At 42.4% G+C, this 22,121-nt stretch overlaps 1 protein-coding gene across 1 annotated transcript in view; it reads left to right on the plus strand.

Moving 5' to 3' along the window:
• Positions 1–22,121, plus strand: part of PAPPA (pappalysin 1) — a 282,674-nt gene that overhangs the window by 111,552 nt on the left and 149,001 nt on the right. Inside the window, exon 8 of the mRNA XM_012802324.1 lies at positions 3,138–3,636. Coding sequence (XP_012657778.1) covers positions 3,138–3,636 — 499 coding nt within the window. The remainder of the gene's footprint in view (positions 1–3,137; positions 3,637–22,121) is intronic.

Below are 22,121 nucleotides of genomic sequence, written 5' to 3' on the forward strand. Positions count from 1 at the left end.
GCCTAACTCTGGACACAGACCTGGCTCTTAATTACTCTTTGAATGCAGGGATGATTGAATGGGTGGGTGTATGGACGGATAGATGGGTAGAAGGATGGTTTGACAAACGGATGGGTATTACCTATGTCTTTAAACAGTGGTTTCTCTAAACAACTCTCATATGTCCCTCATTTGATTAAAATTTCTCAGCAGTTCTCCATGTATCTCGGTAAAGTCTGGTTTCATTAAGGTGATGTACAAGAGACACTTCACAATGTGGGTTCCATGCAGCTCACCAGCTTCAGCACTTGCTGCTCTACCACTGTGCACAAACCATAGGCATCTTAACTCACATTCTGTCTCAGCTGTTCTCATTGCTTGAAATGCCTCCTCACTTTTCGTTCCTCCTTTTCCGTTCCTCCTCACTCTTTCAGGATAGAGCTAATATATTTATGAGCATCTATTAAAGTTTTCATCCCATTTGAGCTTTCCAGCAATCCTCAGTTGGTAACATGACAATAGGTGACACAATGAGAAACTATATAGCCGATAGTATAGTGTGACTTTCATTGCTTCAGAGGCTGGCCCATTGCCTGGATCAACAGTATCACATAATGTTCTATTCCCCACCAGGGAATTACTGAACCATCTGAGGCTCAGTTTCCTCTTCTGTAAAATGAGTTTCCTAAGACCTGCGTCATAGACTTACTGCCAGGATGAGAAGAGCTGAGGCATGTAATGTGCTTGGCACCTCGCCTGCACATACTGGATGGTCAATTCATGAAGCCTGGCATTATTAATGGGATTGCTGCTTTGGTAATGGGTTGGGCTCAAGAACTCCTGGGACTCTTTCTTTCTTTCTTTCTTTCTTTTTTTACATCTAAGAGTTTGTCTCTAATAACCAGGCAAGCACAAACTTTGCTAAGGTTTTCATTCTTGTGTACTTACTTGTGTACTTACATAATGACCAGACTCACCTTCCTGTCCTTTGGAAGCATTTGGTCTCTCTGTTGATGAACAAGCAACCAGGGAGGAAGGATGAGCCAAACAGATTTGTCATCTTTGCTGTCCCGTGGCTTCCTTCCACTGACAGTCATTTTCTCCAAGGAAGGTTGAAAAGATTGTTTTATCCCTTGCCAATTCCAGGAGAAAGCTCACGGAAGGGTGCAGTGTTTACCTGGCACCCACCATGAGGATGTAGGCTTTAACGTTCCATGCTGAAACTTCTTTTTTAACTCCATGTTAACAAACTAGATGGTTCCTCACTTAGCAAATATTACTGAGCATCCACTGTGTGCATTCTCTATGGACCAGTCACACTGTATTATTCGTATGCTGCATGGCATTGAGTGAAACACAGCTACAAAACTGAGATGAAATGATAGTTCCCTTATAGGATTTGGGTGACAATCAGATGAGTTAACTAATTACTAGGAAATGTGCTTTATATACCATAAAGTGCCACTCTCAATAACGTTTACTAAATGAATAAACAAGTGATGCATGTGTGTCAATAACTTGCAAAGTTAAGAGTTTTAAGAACTCAACAGAGCAGAGAGTAGACAAGGAGAAAGCCTTCAGCTAGGTGAGGATTCTTATCTGTGCTTTTCACTGAAACTAAGGGTCACTCCAAGCTGGCAGTTGCTGTGAGTAACAAATAAAACTAGCCAATGAGGAATGGAGGGAATATTCTACTTAGATCCATCTCTTCTTGTTCTGATGAAATACAGGATATCTAAAAAATCTCTGTGCATTTCCTCACCACCACCCCCTTTGCTGTCTTTTCCTCTTCTCTTCTCCACCTCCACTCATTAGTGGCTTTGGCTTCTCTGGCCTCCTTCGGCTGGCCAGAGGCAAGGAGGTGGGAGGTGGGAGGCATTCACGCCTTCACTGGAAGAGCTTCTTCACTCTAAATCGTGTCCTAATGTTGCTGTTGTGGTGATTCCTGTTACCCTGTAAATTACCACAAAACATTTTCAGACAAAGGTTAGTTTTTTATTTTCTTTTTCACATTAGAAATGCCCAGCAACCCCACTCCTCAACCAACCACTGATGCTGATGAAAAACTAGAATGTGGCTAATAGGACATCTTGAGAGCCTCCATCCTATTCTCACCAGCTGATCTGTATTTCTCATGAAACTCCCTTAAATAAATTAGAGCCAGTTGCTAATTTGAGTCCTGATTACTGTTCTCAGCCGTGCAAGGGAGAGCTCTCTGAGGGTCTAGCTGTGATCTCAGCAGAGAAAAATTTAGAAGTCGCAGCAGGCTGAGGTCAGTGGGGATGAAGCATCATCTCCCTAGGGAAAGAGTGGAAGACTGTCTCCGTCCTCCCCCCCCCCCAACTCTCCCCTTCTAGAGTCAGACTGGACAGAGCAGGGAGAAGCTCAGTGGTATGGAATGACCTCATGTAAGGAAGGGGAGGAGGAGAGATAAGAGGGCTCCAGGGCTGCCTTCCAGCTGTGTTGTTCATGGTTCTAGACAGTTTCCTCCCAGGTCCTCCGTCCAAGGGGTGGATGCTATGCATGCTTACCTCCTCTTTGCTGGTAGTTTCCTAGGACTTCTGTCCATCTAAGTGGGTTGTAGCAAGGGCAATAATGCACATGTATCTCAGAGATTCTTACTTACTCTAGTGGCCTCTGAACCCAATAGGGAGAAGAACAAAGCGTAGGAATTTCAGAATGAAAACTGGGTTCTAACTCTGACTTTTACAATTCAAGCTGTATAACCTTGGTCAGTTCATTCCGTATTTCTGACATTTAGTTTCCTCATCTCTAATGTGAGTCTTTGCAAGCATTTAGCAAGTTCCTGGGACATAGAAGACATGTGACCAATATGTGTCCCTTCCTTCCTTTCATTTTACACAGCAATGCCTCCAAAAGGAAGATGAGGAAGGAAAGTTTGGGCATCAACTCAATAGTAAGACACTTACTTGAATGTGATTTTGACTAAACATCTGGTGATTACTCTGAGATCTGTATTGCAGGAGCAAGGATGGACCAGGTGCTGGGTATATGGCAGATTCAACAAGACACCAAGAAATTTTCCCCCTGTGTCTAAATTCTAGGCAGATCAGTCTGTGTTTCCTGGTCTGCAGGAAACACTGAGGATCGGAGGAAGGTCATCCACAAGAACTCATTTCTTCATCTCTTCTCCTTAGGTCATCCAGATGTTGAACAGCCCTGTAAGTCCAGTGTCCGCACTTGGAGCCCAAATTCAGCTGTCAATCCACACACAGTCCCTCCAGCCTGCCCTGAGCCACAAGGCTGCTACCTTGAGCTGGAATTTCTCTACCCCTTGATCCCTGAGTCTCTGACTGTCTGGGTGACCTTTGTCTCCACTGACTGGGACTCTAGTGGAGCTGTCAATGACATCAAGCTATTGACTATCAGTGGGAAGAACATCTCCCTGGGTCCTCAGAATGTCTTCTGTGATGTCCCACTGACCATCAGACTCCGGGATGTAGGTGAGGAGGTGTATGGCATCCAGATCTACACACTGGACGAGCACCTAGAGATTGATGCGGCCATGTTGACCTCCATTGCAGACAGCCCGCTCTGCCTAGAATGTAAGCCACTGCAGTACAAGGTGGTTCGCAACCCTCCTCTCCAAGTGGATGTGGCCTCTACCCTACACCTCAATAGGAGATTCGTGGACATGTAAGTACACTCTGAATAGGATGATGATTGAGTGGGTGGGCTATGGGGGGATAGGAGAAGAGGCAGGGAGGCCTGAACAACAGAGTGAAGGGTCATCACTCTGCAAGGCTTGCTTCTAGAGATTGTAACCCAGCATCAGGTGTAGAATTGTCTTAACAAGGCAGAGTTGATATGGCAGGAGTTAACTAGAAGGCTTAAATTTGGTGATGACTCTGATGTGTCACCAACTTCCCTGAATTTTAGTCACCCCAACAATAAAGGAAGGAGGTTGTATGATATTTGCAGTAAGAAAGTCACTTATTACTAACAAATGTAGAAGGACTGAAGTTTGCTAACAATTTCCTTTTATAACTAAAGAAGATTCATGCATTCTGATTACTTTTTAAGTCAATGAAAGGTAGTGAAGTTATAGCAGGTTGCCTGGGAATTAGGTTGCCTGGGAATTAGACCCATTCATCGGTATTTCTGCAAAAACATTGCTGGAAAGTGAATATCGCCCACTCATAACAGTGTTGCTTCTCATCTTATTTCTTGAGTAGACATGGGGTCCAAACTTATTTTGATCCTTAAGAGCCTTTGAACCTCATGTTTTTGTCATCCAGGGAGTGGATGATATGAGGTAATACTTGTCCTTAATACTCATTTCTCAAGACACTTCTCCATCCCTTTTCTCCAAATACCCTTAGGATTTCCATTTTATGAGGAAGGCTACCTTATTAGGAAGCCATTAGTGCTTTCCCTGGATACCAGACAGTGAGCTAAGGATTTAACATCCTTTACACATTTCATCCTCTCCACTACCACAGCCCTATTATCATTCTTATTTCACAAAGAAAGAAACTGGGGCTTAGAGATACAAAGTCACTTGTCTAAGACAACACACTTAGGAAGTGCTTAGATAAGAATCGGAATTCCATGCTGATTCCTAAGCCAGTGCACTTAACTGGTGTTCGTTAAGGATGTGATTCCAACTTCTGCTTTAATGTAAAAAATGTTAGAGCCTTAGCCACCTAATTTGGATACCAGCAGTCCATGTAACCTATCATCATATTATTTCTTGAATGCCTACTATGTATAGGGACATTGGTAGGGGACACTTTAAGTATTAAAAAGAAAAATGACATAGAAGATAGACCCTGTGTGTCTAGCCCTGGTCAGTACACTTACTAATGTTAAATAAATCAGTCAATCTCTTTGAGCCTCAATTTCCTCCTTCCAACATGATGAAAATGTTGAAGTCAGTGGTTTTCTATAAGCCTTTTGTGGCTCTTTATTTGGTTCTAAGATGATATAAGGCACCATCTCTGCTCTGTCTACTTGAAAATATTTACTAATGGAAACCAAGTTCTGGAGGAAACTTTTAATCTTTTTAAAAGACAGAACCACTTTCAAACACTTTACCAGCACTTCCTTTTACATGCCAGCAATTAATGTGCACATCACAAGCAAACCCTTGCCCATTCATTGAATCAGAGATGAAGAACATCTGTTTAAGAACTCAGAGGGAGCACTTGGTTTGTGTTTGATAATGCACTTAAAATTTAAAAGATGGTCTTGCCTTAAAAATATTCCATAACCCTGTCTCCTCCATCTCCTCACTTGTCTAGAGTGGTAGGGTTCTATAAATATGCATCCACTTAAAATTTCTTTATAAAACAATGGAGGAAAGAAATCATAGATGTCTTAAAAACCCAAGTTTGAACTTAGCTCTCATTTTGTGCCTCAAGTTGTGAGCCTGTAAGAACTGACATGGGTTGATAAGTGTGGAATGGTGAAGATTAAACTGAAGAAGTAAAAGCAGCCTTAGTCCTATTCTCCGCTAACTCACTAATTTCCACTATAGTTTTAAGTGAATCACTTACACCCTTTCTGGTCTTCAGATGTCTCAACTCTACACAGAGCGGGTCACCCTCAGATTAGTGGTTCTCAAACTCAGTTGGCATGTTTACAAAAACGTGGGACATTATTAAATTGCCTGGCCTCACCTGCATCTCCTCGTCACCCTGCATCCCTCCACTCCCAGGCATTGACTTAATTGGGAAGAATAATACCTGACCATCAGTACTTTGAAAATATTGCCAAGTGATTATAATATATAAGCAAATTTAAGAATCACTGCACTAAAATAGGTTGTTAAAGCGTGGCCCCAGCCCAGCAGAATCATATCACTTTGGAAGTTGAAACGGCTGGGTTCTCAGGACCCAACCCAGCCAACAGAACCAGAAATTAGGAGTGTAGAGCCTCCCAGGTGATTCTACTGCTCCTTAAAGTTTAACAGCGCCAGAAGATCTATGAGGTTTAGGAATCTCCAAGGCCTAAGGTCTCTTTCACTCATTTGACCACTTGTTCAATTTACATGCATGTATTTAGAACATTCTACATGTCAGAGTCAATAGTGGGAACAGTATAAGGATAATTCAAAGCCATCCCTTTCCTGAAGGCGCTCAATGGGAGTACCTAGGATCCTACCTGCCTTATAAAAATGCCAGGTCCTGTTCCAGTCTGCTCTCAAAACCACCACTCTTCACTCTTATGCAACCATTTCTTTTCTCATTCATCCACCAGACTTTTCTTTCATCCCTACTCTGTGATGGCATGAGGGTAGGGTGAGGCAGTGATGGGCCTCCTTCTTTGTCTCTCTTGAGTCCTACACAGTGTTTTGGAGACCTGGGCTTGCGCTGGGCTGGGCTTGCTGGCCTAAATAGTCTCTCTGACATTCTGAAAATAAAGGGAAACATATCATTCCAAGTTCACCTACCATTTCATTTATCTCTTGGTAATTTGAGTTCTGAACTTCACCACAAATATCTCTTTGTGTGTGTGTGGTGTGTGTGTTGCTGCTTTCACATTTTTTCCATATCAAATAAATTGGCTCTTATACAAGTTCTATATAAAGACTGTTTTGGAGAAAAAGAGGAGAGAGAAAAAAAATGCTTTCTTTTTCTTCTCTGACTCAACCCATTACATGATTCCCTTTGACCCTTGTCTTCATTTTTTTCTCTCAACAAAAATATTTATTCTTTCTGTTATCTACACTGGAGATAGTTTCCCAAGGTATGACATTGATGAAGAGAGAGCCTTCTGTGCTTATTCCATGGAAACTTCTAGTAGACGGATTACTTTTAGCCAAGACAAGGAAGAAATGTGGAACATCTCCTTAAGTGGAAGCCCCTCCATTGAATAAGAACAGGCACTATTAAAGGAGAAGGGGACTGGCACCAGTGCTGCTAGTAATAACTGTGTGACACCAAGATGCATTGAATCACCTATTGGGGGTCCTACTTCCAAATCTGTCAAATAAGAGGACAACTTATGAAGCTCATCTCTGGAGTTAGACAGAGAAGATGTCTTAGGTGGCAGGTGACTCATACACGTTAGGAGTAAGAAGGATTCAGCATAGATTGTCTGTAAGGATCCTCACTGGCTCTGGATGTCCTACTGAAATGTGAACAATAAAAATAATAATGACAACCATGTATTAAGTATTTACTCTGCTTTAAGTGCCTTAAAAACACTTCTGAGGCAGGCGAGAAAGCTGAAACTCAGAAAAATGATCACTCTCACCTCATACAGCTACTGATGGCATAGACAAGATTAAAAGTAATCTAATTCCAAATGACACCTTCCTATCCACTACCTACACTAACGCTCACCACATGAAGGCAGAATTTTAGAGCTTAGAAAAGCATCCACTCTGGGTGAAGTTCTAGATATAGGAAGTAGAAGACAGGATTATAAATCAGAGACCATTTGTCCAGAGTCAGCTCCCGTGACCCACCCTTGGGCTCTAGTAGCACGAGTCATGCAGCCAGTTCATTCTGTCTCTGGCTGGGAAGAAAGAGCAGGGAAGTGTCTGCTTCCCAGCTTGCTGTCAAGGGCTTCTGCATGGATCACTGTGCCCTTTGGCCTACGTGGAATCTGCAGATTTCTCCAAGAAGACTCTGGACAGAAATAAGAAAGTGAAGTATAAAGCACACGAGGAGCAGTGAATAGCAGCTTACTCTCACTATTTATCTACCTGCTCATCCCACCCATCAATTCTTTCAATACATATTCATGGAGCATCTCTGAAGTGCCATGAACTATGTTAGGAAATGATGATCCAGTGGTGCCAAGACTTCAGGGTACACAGAATCTTCAAGAAAAAGCCACAGGTAGCCAAGCAGTGGCGCTGCGGTAGAATGAGCTCTGATAGAATCAGAGGTGTCTAATACACACTTGGAAGAATTGAGATCTAAGCTGAGAATGAGAGCATAAACTCCTCGAGGATGGGGATTTTTGGCCTGTGTGTCTGCTGGCACATTCCAAGCACCTAGAATCATACTAAGCACAAAGTGGGCACTTGGTGAATATTTTTTAATGCATCTGGAATGAAGGATGAGAAATTTAGCACTCAAAGACAAATTATGAAGCCATAATTTACAAAGCATGCATTTTGTGTCAAGCACTTACTAACAGCTTTTCATAGATAATGCCATTTGATTTAGTCATCCCAACAATGCCACAAGGTAGCTGGTCTTATCCCCAGAATGTAGATGAAGACATGAAACTCAGAGAAGAGATGTAGATGGCAAAGTTTAGAGCTACTATGTGTCAAACCTGGGGTCTGTACTGGAACTATCAGCTCCAAAGCTGGAGCTCTTGCTCATTCATTCTCTGGTTGAATAAATATGTTTGTGTTATCTACTTTGTGCTTTTCTCGTCTTAGGATCCTCAATTTAGAGCTGGAAACATTTTTAGAAGTCATCTCTTCCAACTGGCTTATTTGTGTATCCCAATTTAGTAATCTATTAATTCCACTCTCACATTCAGACCTGTAAAGCTGCCAACACAATCCATATCTATTTTACCTCACCTCCTTGGCATTCTCAATATGTTTCTTGGGAGAAATGAATAAACATAAGGAAAGGAGGTATTCATGAGATCTGGGTGGACACTCATGCGGGTCCATATTTTACAAATCAGATCCAAATTTCCTCCTCTGGACTCCAAATGTTTGGACCCTTCATCTACCAAAAACTTCAGTTCATTTATCAGTTCTTTTGCTCCGCAAATATGTGTTGGTTCCTGACACAAACTCAACTATTTTCTAGCCAGTAAGGTTGAAGAGAGCAGGGAAAAGTTTTTGCTTTCATTGATTCTTACAGTATCATTAGGGGAGACAAAAAAAGAAACATGCAATTGCAGAAAATCCCAGTTGGGTAGGATTTAGTGATTTTTAGAAGGCCTCTCTGATGAGGTGACATTTGAACAGAGACCGGAAGTGTCTTCTAGTAATTTACAATGAAGTCTAGCTGAGCTGCCATCACTGGGATCCCAGCCTATTTGGAACATGAATGTCTTATGACATGACCCTGGGTCCTTGATCACAGTTTGGGTTATATTATATTTAATGGTGCTTGTGGGTTTTATTTCTTTTACCTGGTTTGTATTTTTAAGTACAAAATTTATCACACTTGTATGACAGAATAGGGGCTGCAGGAATGCTTGTTGAATGAATTAGTGAGGAATTGAGCCAACAGCAGCACAAAGTGGGAACTCTCAAAAGATGGGTCTCTTGCTTTTCAGATCTTAGCCACAACATTGAGATGTGATTCCATATAAAGCTTCAGAGGATTTGGAAACTTTAGCTCAAATCAGGGTCAACTGCAGTCACAGGTGTTTCTATGGCTCTAAAGCTGAGTTACCACTTCATCTTTTTCCCTTAAACCCCATTTCTTTCTCTGGATCTTTCTGATTCTCACCCAGTCATCCAATCTTTGTTCTTGTATGATTAATTTGTTCATTCATTCATCAGGCAAAGAGTGAAAATCCAATATAACCATGTTAAGTAATACTTGTCTCATTTAACAAATATTGATGAAGTGTCTGTTCTGTGCCATGCACTGAGCTGGAACTAGAAATCTAGCCCTGATTAATACAGACATGATCCTAGCCTCAGGAGCTCACAAGCTGAAGGAGAAAAGAAGTCAGGTGATTAGACTGCCATATGCAAAGTGCTGAGGTGTGAGGAACACAAAGGGGCTGTGGGAGACAATGGAAGGGTGTCTAACCCCACTTGGGTAGGTAAGGAAGGCTTCCTGGAGGAAGTGATGTCTGAACTGAAGCCAAGAATTCATAACAACTGATCATTGAAGAGATTTGTCACAGTGCAAATGGTTGAAATGAATCTTGATGCTCAGTCAAGATTTATAAATGAAGGCAGGAAGCGATGAACATAATACACTTTATGGCAGAAGTGCATGCCCATTCACAGATCAAATGTGAAGCTTTGAGGTGGGAAATGTATTAATTTATACCATGTACCCACTTTGGTTCTTAGATATACTTCATTCCTTTAGGCACTGCAGTGTTCCATAGCATGAGTGGGCTAAAGATTATTCACCCATCCCCTTAATGATGGGCATTTAGAGCACATTATTCTGTTATAAGCAAATGCCGTAGCAAGTGTTCTTACACAAACTTCCTTATAAGCACACATGTGCAAGCATTTCTCTAGGGTTGCTTCTAAGGAAGGGAATTGTTGCTTTATATGTTATGGGTCTTTCTTAATGGACACATCTGTGACATTCTGACAAGGTGAACTAGCTTTACCCCACCAACAGTGCATACCGAGACCTGCTATTTCACATCATTACTACTTAACTATTTCAAACAAAGAAAGTGCTTTGTCTTTCCCCATTTGATGGGGAAAACATGCTTCCTTAACACTCTTGTTATGTGTTTCTTAACTGAATATGTTTTCAAATATTTATAGGATATAACATTTCCTGTTCTGTGACTTGTCTATTCATATCCAGAAGATGGGTGTGGTCTTTAATCACTTCACATCTTAGTTTTCTGTTCAACTGGCATTTATAATGTCAGTTTTCTGGCATATCTGTGAATATTATTCAAATGCAGAATGAAACAGGGATTTGAGAGGGCACCAGCATTTGTGAAGAAGTTACTCTGACTCTTCATTTATGCATTGATGGATTTATTGAATGCTAATTTAGTACATACACTGTGCTGAAAACCATACCAGTTTGGAGATACAATAGGAAACAAAAACCGTCCAAGTTTCTGCCCTCAATAGAGCCTAAACTTAGTCACTGAGTGTTAACCATCCTAATATATGCTAGTATTAGTTGTAGCACCTGCTACTCGTAGTGCTCACACCACTGATCATAACAACACAGTATAGTCATACGCTCAGTACATTTTTACAAGCCTACCAGTGAGGTACAGGTATAAGCATGCCTGATTTTTGGATGGAGAAACTGAGCCTCATTGATGTACAGTCATTCGTTTAAGGTCTCACAGATAAGACGTGCTAGTGCTAAGTTGTACGTCTCTTTGCCTTAACTCCAAAGGGTATCCCTGGCAAAAAATAGAGACCAACCATTGCTATAATGACTGATAATGGGCAATGTAGCATTTTGATAGGTGGATAGGGTACATATTAAAACTAGATTTTCTTGTTTGTTTCCAAAAGCAGTAGAATAAGCACCAAAAAAAAGAAGGGGGACATTTTTGCTTGTTTTTTGAATATTTAAGCACACAAGGAGGAGGAGGCTTAAGAGTAGCATGGTTTCCAGTAACCTGTTGCTGAAATGCATGATCCAGGCTGGACACTTACTGAGTAAGGCCTTCTCCCACGCCTGCCTGGCATGGTTTTTCTGGCATTCTGCTGTCCTGCCCTCCAGGAGACAGGAGCAGTATCAGTTGCGAGAGCTGTTTTTCCAAGCCCAAAATGAATACCACTGTTCTTAGCTCACACCAAGGTGCACGTAGTCAGCACAATCTCACTCTATTTCCAGAAGCCCGACACGATCCACCTATGACTCCCTCTCGTCAATCAGACTTAGGCCAAGTATCTTTCAGAATGAAATACAGATTCTAGGAATATTAGGATAAACAAAAGGACTGAGAAAAATTAATGGCTCTTCAGGGTCAGCAGCAGCCTTAGAAGTACTGATGGTCTCCAGGTACCTTCATGATTTCGAAAGGCCCCTATTTGGTGCTAACATCACCAAAATCACTTATCTTAATTTCTATGAACCAGTCTGATTCACTTCTAGACTTTAAAGGGAGGGGTCATTATAGATTCTCTTCTACCAATAGGGAAAATGAGACCCAAAGAACTTAAATGATGGACCCAAGGCTTCATTGATTAATGTATTGTCTTGTTTTTTCATTTACTCATTCACTCGCACATCATTAAGGAGGGTCTACTGCATGTCAGTTCCTGCATGGGTGGTGTAATTCTAAATCTTATAATCTGGTAGCACAGCTAGACTGAATCATAGTATACATACAAATAAAATTACAAACTGAAGAGCATTATTACGAGAGGTTATAATAGAGTATAATTCCCCTTTAAATTAAAGGAGACTCTATAAAAGAAGAGACTGGAGAGATAAAAAGAGGCCAGATTAGGAAGGGGTTTGTGCTTCATGTTAAGGAGATTGGATTTGTTCATCATGAAATAGAAGAACTAACCCAATCAGATGTTTATATTACTTTTCTGTTTGCTTTGTGAAGAAAGGATTGAGGAAAGGTGAGAGAGTTCAGTTATAGGTTATTGGTAAAGTCCAAAGCAGAGATGATAGTTATTTGCATAGAAAAGTGAGTGAGTGGGTGGTATGTTTTAAAGACAGACCCAACAGGACTTGGCAATATAATGAATGCAAGGGATTTAAGAAGAAGTAGCTGTCCAGTTTCTGGTTTGAGTGTCTGGAATGAGAGAAACGTTTCCTGAAACAGAGTAATGGACTTTAACTTAGCATTTTGTCAGGGGTGGGGTAAATCAGGAGTCCAGTCTTAGATGTCCAAGAATCTCCTGAGTGGAGAGGCCAACAGAAGAAATTTCAGGAATAAAGCAGAACTGAAGCCACACAGCCCATTTCTGCTCACCGCGGACTAAGCTACTTCTCGGCAAAGTAATAGAATCTAGTTCCATATCCATGAAATCATTATTTCATGCAACATAGCAGGCAAGGTGTCCATTCACCTTTCTGGCAGCAAAACAGTAAATATAAAATAATCTGGCCAAGTCCAATGCCATCCCCATTCTTCTGAGATTGAGACTAATTTGCTGAAGTTATTTTTCTTTTCATTTCAAAAAAATCTAGAGAGTACACGTGTTTTTTATTACATGGATGAACCATATCATGCTGAAGTCAGAGCATTCCATGCACCCATCAGCAGACTAAAGACTCAACAGTAGATTTTTATCCCTCACCCACTTGCCACCCCTCTGCCTTGGTGCCTTCTTCGTTTCCAGTGTCTGTCACTGCTCTTTATGACCAGACACGTCCTTTGGTTTAGCTCCCAGGAACGAACGAGAACATGCGGCATCTGTCCATTCCTGAGATACTTCGCTTAGAATAATGCTGTCCAGTTCCACCCAAGTTGCTGCAAAAGACATTATTTTGTTGACATTTATGGCTGAATAGTACTCCCTGGTATATATGCAGCACATTTTCCTCATCTACTCATCAGTTATGGACACTTGGGTTGGTTCTGTATCTTTGCACCTGTGAATTGTGCTGCATTAAACATTCGGGTACAGGTGTCTTTTTTATAAAAAAGACTTCTTTGCCTATGAGTAGGTCTAAGTTTAGTCATCTGAGGAATCTCTGTGCCACTTTCCACAGCAGTTGTACAAGTTTCCATTCCCACCAGCAGTGTATGAGCAACTGTGCCAATACCTATTGTTTACTGACTTCATAGTAATGGCAATTCTAGATTAATTTTCTGAATGAAGTTCAATATGGGAAGACTCAAGCTAATAGAAAATAAATAAGAAAAGTGACACTCTGTGTAGAAAATTTCGTATAGTTGACCTAACCCTTTTGATTAGCATGATTTCTGAATGCTTTGAAAGATCTTTCCCAGTGTGTATTTGAGTTATCTAAAATGGAGTAGGCTTTTCTCTGTATAGGGATAGGAGAGATGTATTAAGTGTCCCAGCACCTGTAGCTCAGCAGCTAGGGCACCAGCCACATACACCAGAGCTGGCAGGTTGGAACCCTGCCTGGGCCTGCCAAACAACAATGACAACAACAACAAAAATAGCCAGGCATTGTGGCACGTGCCTATAGTCCCAGCTACTTGGGAGGTTGAGGCAAAGTGAATTGCTTAACCCTAAGAGTTTGAGGTTGCTATGAGCTGTGATGCTATGATACTCTACCTGGAGTGTCTATGCCCACTCTACTAAGACTCTGTCTCAAAAAAAAAAAAAAAAAGGAAGTATTGAGTATTTATAGTGGATATTAATACATGACCTTACCTGGATATCCTGATGACCCTAACAGACAAGTGTTCTCCATTCTATAGAAGATGGTCAAAGAAAATATACAACTGGTCCCCACACCCGGAGCTGGTTAAATGATAGGGTTGATGACTCTAAGTGAGAAACTCTTGTGTCATTCTACAAGTGTAATGCCACTGTAATGATTTTATCTTTCATTTATTGGCAATGCACACATGTCAGGCTGTGTGCTGAACCCTTTAAAATATTTTCTCTCATTTAGTCCTTTCAAAAAATCCTTTGACCTTTTATTATTAGCTTCACTTTATAGCTAAGGAAACTAATACTTCAAGAGTTTAAGAAACCTCTTTCAGGAAGAGGCAGAGGCAGGTACCTTAGCTACTACAACCTTGTGCGTCTTAATAAAAAAACATGCATGAATAAACCTGAGTGGGAAGAAACTTAAGCGGCCTACAAGACGATCATTATAGTTAGAGTTGTGATGTTTCTCTTCGGGGTGATCAGAGGCTACACATTCAAGAAATTTTTTAAAAGCAACGTTGTAGATGGACAAGCAAATGAGTAGCATTACTTCAGGGAAGGAGGGTTGGGTCTCAGTAGACCAGCTCTACCGCATTGCTGGATAAAGGTGTTCATATCTGTTAGCAGAAAAGAAACAGGGCAGTCTGGTATATCTAAGTAATCCTATAGATTTCTGTAGATTAGTAGTATCATGGCATATTAATAGCAGCTGTAAGAGGGAAAAGTGGTCTTTAGGTTTGCAGAGAATGTTGCTCAAGAGCTGTTCTGAAGAACCTCATGGAACGTGCCACTGTCCGCAGCGAACCTCCCAAGTTTGTTGGGCTGCTTTATGGAGTCTTTCTTGGGAACAGGGGAAAGGCACCCTGTCTTCTTGTTGCATGTCAGAGGACGGGGTTTCTTGAGGAAGCTCCTTTGGAAAGTGATGAATTAGTGGAGTCAGGTTGCTGCGGTGTCCTGGTGTCACCTCCTTTGTTCTGTTCTGTTCACCCTGGGGGTAGGTAGGATGGGCTAGACTTGGTTGTGCTGCTCCAATTCCTGATTTTTAAGAAAACAAATAAATGAAGAGGAAAGAGAAGGAAAATAACAGCTGTCAGAGCAATTACAGATGTGAGAAGAATAGAGGAATTTATCTCACACTGGGCATTGGCAAGAGGCGTGAACGAAATCCATTTAGTCTGTGCTCAGAGACACTGTGGATCATGAGGGCCGGTCTCGGTGGTTTTATATTGTGTCTGTTAAAACAAGACCCTCAGACATCGATTTAGAGGTGCTGAATTTGGAATCAAGTGATCTGGCTCCCAGACCCGCACACAACTGCCTCACACACAGCTGACCAGGTTTCTTCAATTGTTTGAGCTTAAAATTCTCCCCTGGACCAAGTGGGTGATGATTCCTGTCCTTACAGTCTCACAAGGGCTGGTGGGAAAAAGTAATGAGATAATAGACTTATGAGAACATGATGCAGTCTGGTGAACTACGAAGATGTCATGTCCATGCTTCTTTCTGTTGTTTGTTTTTCATTAGGCTTGTTGTGGGCCCAAGCCAAGCCACAGAGTCTATAGGAGAGGCAAACGCTCTGACCTACACAGACACACATGTGAAGCCATCTCTCATACACTCAGCCTGGAGGTGCTGTTGTTCAGTATTAGGGTTCAGGGTTAGAAAAAAGGAAAGATAAATTGTACTTTAAAGTTTATAGCTGAGCTAAAGGAATGAAAAGAGGAGAGAGAGACAGAGACGCCCACCACATGCTGGCCCCAGCCCAGAAGACCTGGATTCTTATACTGCTATCCTGAAATGTTGCTGTGTCCCTGGTCCCTGGGTGTGTTCTCATTTGTGGGTTCTAGACCCCTTTCTATAACACAAAGCACGAAGGCATAGGGGAGATGGCACTGAAGGTCACCATTCCGACATACTGGTCAGATTATCCTTGAGCTGTGACCTGCACCGTGTGCATCTGATACAGTAAAAATGTACCTACCAGGTTACATGTCACATTGTTAGTAAGTCTGAACTCTGAACTTGGAGACTGGCTGACTAGATCTAAAGAAAGACTTCCAGGAACAATGGGACTCTTAGGACTCCTCCTAGACCTGGCCTCTGTCTTGGGGCTTATAAAACACTCCCTTTGAGGCAATTTCCAAATGCATTGATGTGTTTTTCATGACTGGCATTTTGACTTGACAGTGAGATGGGGAGGTGAGAGATAGGTGGAATTTGCCACGTTTTCCTCTATCCTTCTCTTCCTGTACTAAGTCAGACATGAAATAAATGGTCCGTAAATGCAGGTAAATAATGGCGCATGTACACGAATGCACGATCGATGGCAAATACGGTTGATAATCTAGCACACTGGCAGTCTTTCTTTTAACTTCTAAGGTGGATGAGTTACTAGAGAAAGGAAAGAACGCTGAAAATCTTACAACATGGTCCCTTCCTCTTGAGGCCGCAGCTCTCTTACCCTTACAGCAAAGTGATGGGAGAAGGTGTAATCTCTCCTGCATTCAACAAGCCTTTATTTGGTGTGGTCTTTGTAACAAGCCCTGTGGGAGGCAATTGAGATAAACCAGGCAGTAAAGGACAGTACCGGCCTTCCAGGAGCTAATGTGAAAATTAGACAAATTAACAGGTGATAACTAAACAGTGAGAAAGGTATTATGGTAAGGAAATGACTGGGGCTGGGCACGCCCTACCCAGCTTACAAGGATCAGTAAGAACCTCCTGGAGGAGGCGGCATCTAAGCCAAGGCAGGAAGGGTTCAGTCAGGGAAGGGAGTTGAGGCTGTCTGCTTAAGGTACTGAGAGATAAAATTTGAGAAAGAGAGTTTAATCAAAGAGTCCAGAGAATTTGAGATGGAGGAGATGACCCCCATCCCAGAGTGCCAGGCTGTAAGGTCTGGGCTTTATCCTAAGGGTAGTGGGAAGCCACTGTGTACCTTTAGGTAAGAGAAGATGTGATTAGATTTGGTTTCAGAATACCGTGTTTCCCCGAAAATACAACACTGTCTTATATTTATTTTTTCTCAAGAAGACACACTAGGGCTTATTTTCAGGAGATGTCTTATTTTTATTAAGTATAATACAACAATCTACATTTATTCAAATACTGTTAAGTCATCTTCTTCGGAACCTGACTGGGGGAGCCAACCTTGTTGGTGGGGCTGGTGCTAGTGATGCATGAACTCCTTTCCCCTAGCCGTTCACATGTGCGCAATAGGATGCCTGTGACTGTGGTTACCCCACACACACCCGCGCAAGTGCGAATGGCTTGGAGAAAGGAGCTGTGGCAGATAAAAGGTATTCCAGTCTTCCTTACCACTCTGCGCCCAAAATGCATATCTGTATAGTCATGCTCGTCACTAGGTCTTATTATCAAGGTAGGGCTTATATTTAACGAATGCATAGAAATCCTGCTAGGGCTTATTTTGGGAGTAGGTCCTATTTTCGGGGAAACACGGTATCTCTTTGGCTCTATGTGGCTATCTAGGTAGGGAGAGGGATGGCGGCCCAAAGCATAAATGGCAAAGGAGGTTAAATATTGTTGTCAAAACTTGATAGGATAATCAAAGTGGGAATGGAGAGAATTGGATGGGGCTGAGCCATATTAAAGGGATAGAGATTCTTGATAACTAATCAGAAGGAGGAGACAGGTGAGTGGGCGATACCAGTGGGTTACTGGCATCAGTGAAACAGGGAAGAAATATAGAGACTTGTATGAATTGGTATGAGAGGAGAAGGAGGCATTCAAAAGTGCCTTCCAGTTGCCAGCCCTGGACTGGTAGCAGGCATATAGCTATAGTTGACCGTGGGCCATGACAGTTAAGTGTGTCTGTGCATGCTCTGTGCATGTGTGTGTGCATCCTGCGTGTGTGTGCAAGTGTGGCATAGGCTGGAGAGCGAGCAGGAAGGACCCATGAGACCACCTGTTTTCATCATCCACTGATTCTCCAAGTGTAGCCCAGTGTTCCAAAGAGGTCTCACGGCGGGTCGTGGGGTTAATCTTCCGTAGCGCTAATACCTATAACGTTACAAGGCACAGGCTTTTGTTTTTTACCCGGGATTAATCATTCACTCATGGCTCTAATACAAGCCAGACACCACCTCGCTGTGCCTCCATTCCCCTTCCTTTCTAATGCTGCCTTTCCCATGCTTGTTGTCAGGCTGAGAAGTTCAAGGAAGTTTTTTGCCCAAGCTTCAATAGCCTGTGACATGAAAAGTATAGAAACATCCATCCAAGGATGTTGGTCAGAAATGTCAGGAAAGCTGGACTCTGCCATTAACCTGCTGTTTGCCTGGTGGCGCAACCTGCAGTGATATTTGGAGTCATGGAGCTCTGATGTCTGTATTTCTGTGTTTCCTTCTTGAGCTGAACTCCTTATGTATAAATAGTCTCTAAAAATGTTAAACGGAGAGAATCTCAACATGCTCCAACCTCTCGCCGTCTAAGAATTAGACTCAAAAACTCTCAGAGGTGGAAGGAGAAAATGAGCTACACCAGCACTGAGGCTTGACAAATGAGAGAACTGAGCCCAGAGACGATGGCCACTCTCTCAGAGCCCCCCGGGCATTTGATGACAGAGCAGAGTGGGGCTCCCGAGTGAGCTGTGTCCCTTCTTCTCCGTAACAGAAGGCCGGCATTTAGCCAGGCCCTGGGAAATTTGAACTTGGACCTCTCCAGTCATAGAGAAGTGTCCCTCGGTTGCTCGAAATGAAATCACAGGGAGCTGACGTAGTAATGTCATGGTTGCTGGTGCGGGTTAGGAGGAGTGGTATAGGAAATGAGAGAATGCATTTGGCAAAGCTCAGTGTCCACATGACCCTCCACGAGCCCTCATTTCAAAACAAACTCAACCTTTGGGGTTCAAGTTCTCTCTCTCATCAGAAATGTGACTTCCTGCTTCTAAGCAGCAAGGCTTACAAAAGGGCTCAGAAGACTTGGTGGACATCAAATAGCTCTTACAAAATAGTGTTTTGATGAGTTAAGTGTAAATGAATCAGAAACATAAGGATTACATTTTCCCTGAGTGCACATGGGTTTCAAAATTGAGGGGAAATGTAGTTTGCTAACTGCACGCCGGCTTTCACGGAACCTAAGGCACTCATGGGGGAGGGTCGTGGGGGGTGGGGAGAGAAGAAAGAGAAACCAGCCCCGGAATAGTTTTAGATGTGGTGCCAAATTTGAAAATGCTGTTGGGCTTGCCCTCTGCCAGTAATAAAATTGCTGGCCACCCAGAGAGGCCACAGGGAGGAGAAAGGAGATGGCTTTCCCCACTGGCCCCTGGTTCTCAACAACTGTGTTCAGTTAGTGCCGCTCAATCACCGGCTGTCACTGGGTCCCTCCGCTGGACTTGGTGGCCCCTACTTGGCCTCAATTTTCACACTATGCAGCATGCCTTATTTACCCCCAACTATATCTGGTGTTTTGGCTCCCAGAGCCCTTGGCGACCGGTCTGCTTGTCACAAGCCCCTCTGTAATCAAGTGACCTGTCCATCACCAGCAGAATGTTTGGGGAAGCTGTCACACATCGCTTTTTGTTGCATTCAGGAAAAACAAGAGTCCTTTGTAGATCTTTTCCTCTCTCTCTTCTTTAATGCTATCCAGGTGTGGCGTTTCCCCCAAACTGGTAAATGTCTTCCCTTCAAATCTCAGCCTGACACGAATAACCAGTTAAATCTCAGCACCGCTGTTACCTTATCCCAGAATTTGAAGCTCTGGATCTTTTATAATTTCCATATTTTCCTTCTATTCTTTCCCTTGTATTTTGTTTCATTGCTCCAAGTAAGTAGAAAATCATTTCAATTGGTGGTAAAAGATGATTAAAACAAAATAACAAAGGCCTTGGCTGCAAACTGTTAGTTTTATGAAATTGGCTACTGTGTTTTAAATTAGTACCAGGGCAAATCTTTGGACAATTATATCAAAGGCTGCTGGAATTAATCAGTTGCATGTATACAATTGCTCCTTTCTGAGCCTTATAGAGAGTAAGGACAGCACGGCTAACATGAAAAGAAGGAGGTTTGCTTTACCTGTGTGAGAGGGGAAATGCAGGAGTGAGTCGAATGCCCAGAGGGGTCTCTGATCTTATTCATTGCTTGTCTAATCCAGAACATGGATTGGAGTTGAGAGTCGTCACTGGGAGGAATAAGAGGATGCACATTGCGAGACAAAAGACCACTTTCCCAAAGATTCCTTTTTGGCAATCACAGTTTTGTTTTGATAAGGGTGCTCCAGAAGTAAAAAGACTACAGTCTACAGAGCGCCTAGACCCAGGAGGAGGGGAAGAGGGGTGTGGGAGGAACCCAGGCCCTGTGCGAAGACTGCATGCTGAGTCCCTATCTTGGTGACTGTTAACCTACCCAAGTTCTGACTTTTGCAGCTAGAGATAGGGATGAGGCCTGGGAAATCATTGCATCCAGTTCACTGCTTTTACAATAGTGATTTTCGGCCACCCAACAACTCAAGCCCCAGCATCGTGCCTGGGAGCCTCCAGCCATTTACTGCACATTCCACCTGGCCATTTTAATAAACTTAACCACTTCCTATGGCATACTCTGAAGTTTAGTCTACAGTCAGATGAGCTGTTCCTTATCTAAGGTGTACCTGAGTTGTGTTACCACTGCTCAGAATACCATGCTCGTCATTCGTATTTTTGGATATTTCCCCACATGCACCATCTCAAACTGTTGATTCATTCACATAGATAATGCTGAAGCCCTATTCTGTGCTAGGCACTGTGTGGGGCACAGAAAGAAAGCAAGGAAAGAGCCAGTGTTCTTTGCACTTGGAGCACTTAACGTACAGAAGCAGACAGGGGCTCAACAGCTGATTGCAAAACGTGTGCTTATTTTTATACTAAAGCACAGGGCACGAGGGGCACCTGTAGAAAGAAACCAACCTAGTCCAGGCATCAGAAAGAAATCTCCCTCAGCCTTTCTCATCTTTCTAAGCTATTTGTATTCCTTTCCATTAGCCTCCTCACACTCTACCTTGGATAACTATCAATCATACTCTATTTGGCTCATCTTTCCTTCTGTCCTTTGAACTGTGCATCTTTGGGTCCTCCAATTTGCTTGAACTCAATACATCCTCTTTTTTTCAATTGAACAAAGAAAGTGAGGCCCAGACAAGAGAACTAATTGGTACAAAATTACAACAAAAGTTAATAGAAGAACAATAGTCATTTTTCCTGACCAATGGTCCAGGGTCACTATGTCAGACTGTCTTTCAAGGTATCCCTCAAGGTCATATGACGTTCTCTGTCCCAAATCCTTAGTAAGCACCACTCCAGCATCCCACCACCAATAGAAAAACCATATTAACATACCTCTCAGCCTAAAAAAGAAATAAAAGGTTCCCTGAAGAATTCAGAGTAGGGGCGGCACCTGTGGCTCAGTGAGTGGGGCACTGGCCCCGGGGGTGGCAGGTTCCAACCTTGCCTGGGCCAAACTGCAATAACAACAAAAAATAATAACCAGGCTTTGTGGTGGGCACCTGTAGTCCCAGTGTTAAAAAAAAAAAAAAAAAAAAACCAGAATTCAGAGTAATCCCCAAATAATATTGGAATTAAGGTTTATATAGTAATCATATGTAGAAAAAACAAATAAAAACTAAGTATATATAACCTTAATGCGTGAATGTTACGAAAAATTTTCTTCTGAGAAAAGTAATCACAGCTCCAAGGTAATTCAAAGAGGAAGGACATACTGTTGCAAGTTTTAGTTCTTTTTTAACAAAATAGAATATGAAAATATCTAGCACATTGTCAAAATTTGGTAGGTGCTCAATCCATTGCCAATCTTTCATTGCATGGGAAATATTTTGCCTCTCACCCATGAAGTACTGCCTTTCACCACCCCACCCTCCAAACCAGTCATCTGTATTGCTAGCAAAATGGACTTCCGTAAATCAAATGTGACTGTTATTTGCCCCAAAAGCCAGTTTTCACCTCCTTCTTCTGACTTAACTCTTTACTTTTCTCCAGTCAAGCCAGTGTACCTTGCTTGGGAAATCTCAGACTCTCTCCACAACAGCCAGAGTAAGACACCACTCCCTGTACTCTTACAGCTCCCCTACTTCTTAGGGTGTGCCGAAGCCCTTCATTTTAATGTCCTCTCTTTTCTACTAGCTGGTGAGCATCCTGAGGACAGGACCAGGCTTTACTCACCTTTGCATCCCAGAAACCTACTAGAGTCTAGGATGACCCAAT

This window comes from Otolemur garnettii, unplaced genomic scaffold, assembly GCF_000181295.1.
Source record: "Otolemur garnettii isolate 467f Iridium unplaced genomic scaffold, OtoGar3 scaffold00014, whole genome shotgun sequence".
Taxonomy (NCBI): Eukaryota; Metazoa; Chordata; class Mammalia; order Primates; family Galagidae; genus Otolemur; species Otolemur garnettii.